This window comes from Chrysochloris asiatica, unplaced genomic scaffold (assembly GCF_000296735.1).
Source record: "Chrysochloris asiatica unplaced genomic scaffold, ChrAsi1.0 scaffold00124, whole genome shotgun sequence".
In the NCBI taxonomy this organism is placed as follows: domain Eukaryota; kingdom Metazoa; phylum Chordata; class Mammalia; order Afrosoricida; family Chrysochloridae; genus Chrysochloris; species Chrysochloris asiatica.
In genome coordinates this window covers 6,074,386-6,084,011 of record NW_006408642.1, presented here as the reverse complement: position 1 = coordinate 6,084,011, position 9,626 = coordinate 6,074,386, and the positions used below count along the sequence as shown (strand labels likewise).

Here is a 9,626-nt window from a genome sequence, read left to right as displayed (position 1 = left end):
GCTTTGCAGTCTGGTGCATTAACCCACAGCACCACACCAGGACTCCTTAGGGACAGTAACAGGTTACAATTAAGGATTTGAAATGCTCAGGGAACAATTCTTCAGTCATAACAACCTCCTCCCAGGTATGTCTGCAGGCTGGCTGGCTTCTCTGTGGCCCTTGGTCTATCCTCTGCTCCAGCAGTGTCACAAAGGATAAATGCCCACAGACACTCTACTATAATCCTAAGCCCAAAGGCCCTATAAGTCTCAGCCTAAAGGCATTCAACTTTACTTGCTCTGAGGGCCCTGACGCCCACTATTTTGACTTGTGCTCTGACTGCTGGTTCTGCCACTGCTGCTCCTCTAATTTCAGTTGTCCCTGGGCTTCAGGATCCCAAGGACCTGCTCTTCTGGCTCTTCTTCCTCGATGGTACTGAGATCCCCCTTTGCTTCTGTTACAGATCATTTTATACCCAGCACGATAGCAAAAGTGATCCATCACAATTAGCTGTTATTACTGACAAATGAATCTTATAATCCATCAGCATCTCCCCACACCTTCTCTTATGCAGATACCCGTCTCTTATCCAGAAAAAGTCATTGGTGGGAGTTTACTAAGACAATGGCTAGAAGAGACATTAAATAATTCACTGGACAGCACAGATGAATGCCAATCCAACAGCACAGATTCCATTCAAACCTCCCTTTCCTATTTGTAACTTCTTTCTCAGTGTGGAAACTTAACTCTCATTATCTGCAACATATTATTTGTTCAATCTTTGTAAACACATAAAGTAGCTTCAGAATTGCTAACTCATACCTCCTGTGTCTAAACAATTTCCTAATACAGTACAGTATCTGTGTCAAGTTCTTTCTATTTGTACTCTTAGTGTTGTTTTCCTTAGCTTCTGCCGATTCCCACTCATGACGACCCTGTGTGGGTCACAGTAGAACTCCTCCATAGGGTTTTCGAGGCTGTGATCTTTCAAAAGCCTGTCTTCTGAGGTGCCTCTGCATGGGCTCAAATTGTCAACCCTTCAAAATAAAACCGACCCTTGCACAATGCAAGAATTAGGGATGCTGATGCCTAGGCAGTCAAAACTTCACATATAACTTTGATTCCCAGAAAACTTAACCACTAATAGCCTGTTATTGACTGGAAGCCTTACTGCTAGCATAAACAGTCCATTAACACATATTTTGTATTTATATCTATATTATATACTGTTGGTGTTAGGTGCCGTCGAGTTCATTCTGACTCATAGTGACCCCATGCACAACAGAAAACACTGCCAAGCCCTACACCATCCTAACAATCGTCATTACTCTTGAGCCCATTTCTTCTGCTTTTATGCCAATCGAAATTGTTGGGGGAGGGGTCCTCTTTTTTGCTGACCCTCCACTTTACGAAGCATTATACTCTTTTCCAGGGATTGGTCCTTCTTGGTAATATGTCCAAAGTATGAGAAATGAAATCTCGCCATCCTGGCTACTGAGGAGCATTCTGGCTGTACTTCTTCCACCACAGGTTTGTTTACTCTTCTGGCAATCCACAGTGTTTTTAGTCAGCACCATAACTCAAACATATCAATTCTTCTACTGTCTTCCTTATTCATTGTCCAACTTTCACATACATATGAGGCTACTGAAAACACTATGGCTTAGGTCAGGAGCACCTTAGTCCTATTATTGTTGTTGTTGTTGTTAAGTGCCATCGTGTCAGTTTAGACCCATAACGACCCTGTATAGGACTTTTGAGGCTGTAAATCTTTACAGGAACAGAAAGTTCCATTATATATTTGTTGTTAAATGCCATTGAGTCAATTCCGACTCACAGTAACCCTATAAAGGGTTTCCGAAAAGCAGAGATGGTGGGTTTGAACCACTGATCTTGTGATTTGTTGTCCAGTTCTTATGCTACCTACAGTGCTATACCCACACATATAAAAGCTACATTTCAATATGAGAAAAAAAGTATTTCACAAAAGTACAATGTTTTCAAGCCTGTTGGTATAGACTGGCATCATAAATTTACTTTAAAAAAAAAAAAAAAAAAGGTCTTTACATTAGATTAATTTATCTTGAAATGGCAGGCAACTGAAGCTGCAGACCTCAATCTACGGTTACGTATCAAACAATTCAACTTCTTGTAACATCATGACTTTTCTCTGCTTCTTGAGAGCACTTTCAGCATCATTACTGACACTTCCTAGTGTTATTCAATGTTTATAGTATTGTACTAAACTTGATAAAAACTATCTGAGAACAAGAAATCACTTTTTTTTTTAAATTCAATACTCCTGCACTTAACACTTTATTTTAGAATAGGTCTTAAATACTATCAGTCTATATTTATTGAAAAAATTCCACATACAAGTGGACTCATGTAGTTTAACCAATGTTGTCTAAGGGTTACCCGTACTGTTTTCCAGTTACTTGGGTTACTTTTGCCCCCATCACCATTCAGTGTGGATGTATTCAACCTGTAACACAGGTTCATTTGTAACTACTTGTACTCCACTATGGGTTCTCTGTGTGGCACTGTAGGATAAACATTGGACTGCTAGTCACAAGATCGGTGGTTCAAACTCACCAGCTGCTTCTCGGAACCTGTATTCTAGGTCGCTATGAGTTAGAATCAACTCCATGATGCTTAAAAACAACAACATGGCCCCTGGGTGGTACAAATTGTTTGCACTCAGCTGGTATCCAAAGGTAGGTGGCTCAAACCCTTCCTCCACAGAAGAAAAGATCTATCAATGTACTTCTGTAAAGATGATTGTTGTTGTGAAGCACTTTTGTGCCAGTTCTGACTCATCTGTATAGAGTTTCCAAGGAATAGCTGGTGGGGTTGAACAGCTGACCTTACGGTTAGCAGACCAGTGCTTATTCTACAGTACCATACCTGCCCTTTTGTTGTTGTCAAGTGCTGTAAAGTCGGTTCTAACTCACAGCAACCCTGTTCCGACTCTCAGCCACTTCCAAGGAGTGTCTGGTGGGTGTGAACCACAGACCTTGCAGTTCAAATCAACATTGCAGTTGAGTGCTTAGCCTACAATGCTGCCACACCAGGACTCCACCTGTCCATTGTTGTCATTAAGTGCCACTGAGATGGCTCCAACTCATAGTGACCCTGGGTAGGGTTTCCAGGGAACGGTTGGTGAGTTTGAACCATCGACCTTGCGGTTCAAACTAACTTTATGATCAAATACTTATCCTACAGTGTCACACCAGGACTCCTTTTAGTGTTATATAAGTTTGCCCTCACTTTGAAAGGACAGAACATCCCTACTCCAAATTCTTCATCACAATCATTTTCATTTGCTGCAAGTGCAGCTTTTATACCTCTGAAAAGGTGATGAGCCTTTTCTTGCACTGATGCAAAGCCACTGCCATGAAATCAATTCTGAACTCTAAGGAGATGAACTGAGTTTCTGAGAGTAAATCTTTACAGGAACCTCCACTTTCTCCCGTGGAAGAGTTGGTGGGTTTGAACTGCCTACCTTATGGTTGGTAGTATGATGTGATGGTTGTGTACCTTTGACACAATTCACCACATCAACCCAGCCCTGTTGTTTTTAAGTGTCATCAAGTCAGGTTCAACTCATAGAGACCCTGTATAGGGTTTCTGAGGAGCAGCTGGTGGGTCTGAACCACCAACCTGGTGGTTAGCAGTCCAGTGCTTATACCATAGCACCACACCAGGACTCCAGCTCTATTCCTCTATAATAGAAACTGATGAGGCGCCATACCTGGGAGGATTTCAGATGCTCAGCGATCCTCTCAGGAACTGTTAATCCTCTCCTTACTTTGCTTGTTGTTGTGATGTGCCATCAAGTTGGTTCTGACTCATAACGACCCTATACAGGGTTTCTGAGGAGAGACTGGTGAGCTTGGGCCTCCAACTTTGTGGTTCAAACCAACTTTGCGGTTCAGCGCATTAACCCACAGCACCACACCAGGTCACCTTGCTAGGACTGGTCCAAAACTACAAAGCTTGCTAGAAGACAAGAATCTCCCCTACAAAAAAGTGACCTCCTTTAGGAAAAGGGACTACGTCTGATCCAGCTTTGCAGCTTCAAGCCCAACAGGCAAAACTAGACTGATCCACTTTTCAAGTCAGCAGTGAATCTCTAATCACTGCATTATTTTGAAAGACTACTTCAACAAATCTTCATCCTGCATTGCACTGATGGTGCTGGCAATGAAAAAGGCACTGGGAATGGATGGTCAGGCCCATAGCACCCAAAAGGCAACTATTAAACTTACTCCTTTTGAAGGCCACATAACGGAGTCACCATTCACCCCCAATAGCCAAAGCCAGAGTGAGTATACAATCTATCAGGGAGACCAATTGTTTTTGCATGATATACTAGCCATGTTGAACTGCATCTCTCTTTGGAATCTGATCTGGGAAACAGTTGAGAGAAAGGCCTGACAGCTCCTGATGTGGTGGAAAGCTGGATAGGCAATACTGAAGCCAAGGTATTAAGGTGAGGGCAGAAGCTACCAAGATAGAAAGGAAACTAGACAGCAATGGCTAGGAGGAAGGGATGAACTTTAGAAGACAGAAGGGCAGACCAAACCATATAACCCATGAGGGATGGGTAAAAGACAGTGCCCCAGAGATGCTGGAGGACTTTCTGATCCTTGTCATAATCTAATTCTAGTTCTTGACACAATCCCCTTTTTTCTTTGACATAAACTTACTCTCTAGCTCTCAACGCAAAAGAGCTTAACTCTCAAGAGTTATAGGCTGAACCCCAAATGGGATTATTAAGGTTGGGGTATAATGTGGATGGTTTAGGGGAAAAACAAACTTGAAAGGGAGTCAACGGTTTCTTTAGGACTTGTCAGGTGCTTGGTACCTCTCATCATTTCTCACAATCCCACTCCAAGGTGAACAGGTCATCATTTTACCCTGGTACAATCATTCTTACTGTGAATGGTAGACCTAGGAAAGGAACCCTGCTCAGTCTTACTCAAGATGCTCATTCAAAAGGAGACCATGTGACAGTCTGACAGCTGGTAGCAGATTCCTGAACCTCGCCCTAAGCTGGAACAGACCACTGGCTCACAATCACAGCCTGGCAGCTGCATCCACACCTTCCAGCACTTTATAAAAATGTCCATTTCCAGACCCCAGTCTGAGTTTCTGATTCAGAAGGGCAGGTAAAGTCTGGGAATCTGTATTTTGTGGATTAGTGAAATGTGCTTTGAGACTTCAGAGTCACTGAACTAAGATGGAGGTTATTTTCTTGTGCATGACCAAGTAAACCAAGAAACATAGTGTTAGAATTTGGAAATTCTGTAGTTTTCCCTAATTTCCTAAATACTGTAGAGAGGACAAATGTTTGAAAGAGAGTAGTAAAAAACACACAAAAAAAAGCCACACCAAAAAAATGCAAAACAGAGTCCTATAGGAACTGATAATCAACTGGGGGAAAATACTACCTAAAAACATGATAAAGCATGCCATGCCACATACTACGTAAGGTCTAGAAAAACTGGAGGGGTTGGATATCAGAATTTCTCCTACCACTACCTGTTTCACACATGCAGAGATAATGTGGGGTAAACACTGGGCTAACCGAAAGCGTAGCGGTCCAAACCTACCAGCTGCTCCTTAGAAGATGAGGAAGGGTGCTCCTGTAAAGATCTGCAGTTTCACAAACGTTATGTAGGATCACTATCAGTCAGAATCAACTAGAAGGTAGGGGGTTTGGTTGCTGGTCCTGGTGGCACTAATTAGCTGCTGAATAAGTTGCCTAATATCTCACTACTCTAGGTGATACTAGTGTGAGAGAGACTTGATTTTAAAAACGATTGTCTAACCAATTCTTGTCCCCCACCCCCCTTAAGTTCGGTCAAGTCAATTCTGACTTAGAGCAACCCTGTATAGGGTTTCCAAGGAGCAACTGGTGGATTTGAACCACTGATCTTGTGGATAGCAGTCCAGTGCTTATCCTACAGTGCCACACTAGGACTACACACACACACACACAGACACACACACACACATACTCTTAAGGCCACTTTATTTAATGTCACTGAGTACCTATCAACCTATCAAGTGCAGGACACTGGCTAGACACTAGGGATATCATATAGACAGGTCAACACACCATCACGACCAAGATCCATAATGGGAGAGTCACTGGTTTCAAGTCACCTCTGCAACCCAGTTTGGCTCCATGATACTCACCATCCCATCCTTCTAGAAAGCTCATGGCTAAATCTGTACTCATTCCAAGAGCACATTTCAAAAGCCATTTCCACCACCGCCCCAACTAGATCAGGTCTGTTTTTTTCCTTCACAGCACTCAGAATTTTTAAACATTAAATTTATTTTAATTTGTACATCTTCCTTCTAGCATAGGAGCAATATAAGGATTGTTGTTGTTAAGTGTCATAGAGTTGGCTCTGACTCACAGGTGACCCTGTATAGGATTTCCGAGGAGCAGCTGGCGAACTTGAACCACCAACTTTTGGTTCAAACTGACCTTACAGTCTAGTACATGAACCCACAGCACCACACCAGGACTCCAATATAATAAGATGGTGGTGGTGGTATGCTCTGGAGTCGGTTCCGACTCACAGTGAGCCTGCATGGGATTTCTGACACTGTAAATCTTTATGGCAGCAGAAAGCCTGATCGTTCTCCTGCGGAACGGCTGGTAGTTTTGAACTGCTGACCTTTAGGTTCGCAGCCTGATTTGTAACTACACTACCAGAGCTCCTTCCAATATAAGATAGTTTCCTCTTATCTCCCAAGTCTTGTTCAAGCTCACTAGCCGCTCCTTAAACAGGGTCACTATGGGTCGGAACTGACTTGAAGGAACATAACAAGAACAACAAACACAAATAGAACAGACTTAACAGCAACAACAAGGGGAGTCTTTCAAAGTATTACAGTCCCCAGAAATCTTTAGCTCCTTTGACCTCCACTAACTATACCATTCCCTTGGCATGTATCTTTTAGTTCACTGCCTCTATTGCTTGTCTCTCTATCCTTTATTCATTTCACAAAAAGAGCCCCCTGTTTTCCATATAATATGCTGGAGGTTGGGTATGAAGTGAGTAGAAGCAACTAACTTTGCCCAAACTATATTTTAAGTATCTCAAGGCCCAGAACCATAGCTTTCCCCCACCCGCTCCCCACAGCACTCAACATATTAAGAATGTAATAAATTTAAACAATGTGCTGACTGCCTATAAAGTAATGAGGGAGAACTTGCGGCCACATAGGATCTTTGATTATCTGCTGAATAGTGAGTTGCCATGGGAACTAGGGGTTTTTTGTGAGCTATCTCTAACCGTCGGAAGATAGAGACGAGGAAGACACACTTGCTTTCCTGTCATGTGCCCCATGGTGTCACTGTCAGAGATAGAATGTGAGAGAATTGGCTGCAAAGCATAACCAACATTTTGTGGTTGTGGTAGCAAATACCCCAAAGGTTTTTAGATTTAAAAATAAAACGTCATCCATAATGCCTCCCCCAAGCATCTTTCCAGGGGAAAAGCACCTGAACGAAGTTGGTACAAAGGATACAAAAAGGAAGCACAAGCCTAATTGCTTTGAAGAGCATTTTTATATCTTCCCAAATCAAACTCACCTGCCGTTCCTCGGAAACCCTATACAGGGTCACTATGAGTCAGAACTGACTCGATGGCACATAACTAGAAAAAACACAAATAGAACCGACTTGACAGCACTTAACAACAACAAAATACAAATAAAACACACCTGTTACCCAATAACACCTACATATATTTGCCTATTTCTAATCCTGCACCGAGGTATGTAAACTGTTATGTAATATTTAGTCATAATTCCTACTAAAAGTAACATCTCTTCTCCCTCTTCAAAAACATTGTTTCCTCTAGTCTTTGTTTTTGGATGCTGTATAATGAAATCGTAGTGGTTACGAATCGGGCTGCAAACCTTAAGATTAGCAGTTCGAAACTATCAGCCGCTCCGCGGGAGAAAGATGAGGCTTTCTGCTCCCGTAAAGATTTACAGCCTCAGAAACCCTGTACAGGGTCGCTATGGGTCGGAACTGACTCGACGGCACTTAATAACAACAACAACAATCCTAAAGTACAGCTTTAAAGCTTATGGAACTGTGAGTTCTGACTCCATTATCCAGGTTCAAAATGCAACCTGTCAGCTAAATATTGACGTTCATTTCCCCTAGAACCGACACAGAAGATAAAAGTGGGGCATGGCCTTAACTCAGAGCTGTGGAGCTTTAACGACAGCCGGCTACCTTAATCGAATGGCTACATCTTAGGATCACTGAATGCAGTTGGCCTTAGCAGAGAAAGGGGCATGAGGGGAAGGAGGAAGGGCTCCAATAGGTGAGCTGAAGACTTGGATGGGCACACCGCACGGTGGGTGGGTCGGTGGGTCTGTGGGTGGGTGGGTGGAGAAAGAAGTCAATTAGCTCCTTAGCAGGTCCAATATCCTCTAACTCTCGTTCTAGAGTGGTCAAAACTAGGGTCTGAAGTCTGAACACAGATGGTATTGGGTTCTAGTTGTTTTTAGGGACCTTAGTTCTCCACTAGCAAAATGTGAAACTGCAACAATTATGCTACAAACTGCGCCGCCACCTTTTAAACTGTAACATCTTTCCCCTTTTATTTGTAAAACAATGTATATCTTGAGAGCGGCCATGTGCGCTCTCTGTGCCTCCGGACCTTCAGGTGAGGAAGAGGACTAGAAATAACCTGCCTTCTATTTCCTAGGGAGAAAAAAAAAAACAACCTGAGGGTAGGCAAAGTGAAACGTCACAGGAGGTGAACAGATGGCCTTGGAGGAGGTCATTTCCCCCGAGACCTCAGGAATGGCCTGGGGGAGTGCCCACCGCTTTCTGCCCAAGTTTAGAATCCTTTAGACACAAAAAACTTCAAATACAAAAACAATTTTAAATGGATGCTCGCCGCCCAATTTACAACTCGGCGGCGTTGCGGGCTTCGAGATGCAGACGCGGGCCACAGACCCACTTAATCACAAGATGAATCCAGATTCGCGAAAACATGGCTGCCTTCCCTCCTGGTGAACCGGCCGACGCTTACAGGGCCAGGATAAGCCGTGGCCAACCTGCTGCTGCAAGTACCTGGACTCCGTGAACGATGTACACCTTCTCCGCCTCGCTCAGCGCCACAGACGCCATGCTGCCGAGTCGCCCCTCGCGACACACGTCATCATTTCGCACCCCCCGCTCGCGGCCGCGCCCCCAGCGCTCAAGCGTCATCAACCAGCGCGGCGGCCGCTCCTGCAGCCGCTGCTATCGCCGCCGCCGCCGCCGGGTGCTCGATGGGCTTCTCCTGCGCGCCGCCGGGTGTCTGGAGGAGTCCTGGGAGCCGCGGTGCAGCCCGAGGCCGGGTCTCGGGTCGGGGACTGCAAGGAGAGGCGGCGGCGGCGGGCGTCCTCCCAGAGGCCTGGGACTGGGGATCTGCCTCCGGCTTCACGGTCAGTTAAAAGAGGGAACTGGGGTTGGAGTGAAAAGCTAGTGTGAGGCTAGGGGCGCGGGTCAGGGCCAGGGGATACACACTGTGGGAGAGGCGCGCGGGGCAGTTTACGTACAGCGGGAGTTGAGGTAGCAGGGTTTGGGTGTGTGTGAGAGTGTGTCACGGACCCC

The 9,626-nt window shown here is 44.5% G+C and overlaps 1 protein-coding gene across 1 annotated transcript in view; it reads right to left on the bottom strand.

The window, feature by feature from the left end:
- Window positions 1–9,181, bottom strand: part of EXOSC7 (exosome component 7) — a 53,838-nt gene extending 44,657 nt beyond the window's left edge. Inside the window, exon 1 of the mRNA XM_006868784.1 lies at window positions 9,102–9,181. Coding sequence (XP_006868846.1) covers window positions 9,102–9,158 — 57 coding nt within the window. The 5' untranslated portion in view covers window positions 9,159–9,181. The remainder of the gene's footprint in view (window positions 1–9,101) is intronic.
- Window positions 9,182–9,626: the final 445 nt, after the last annotated feature.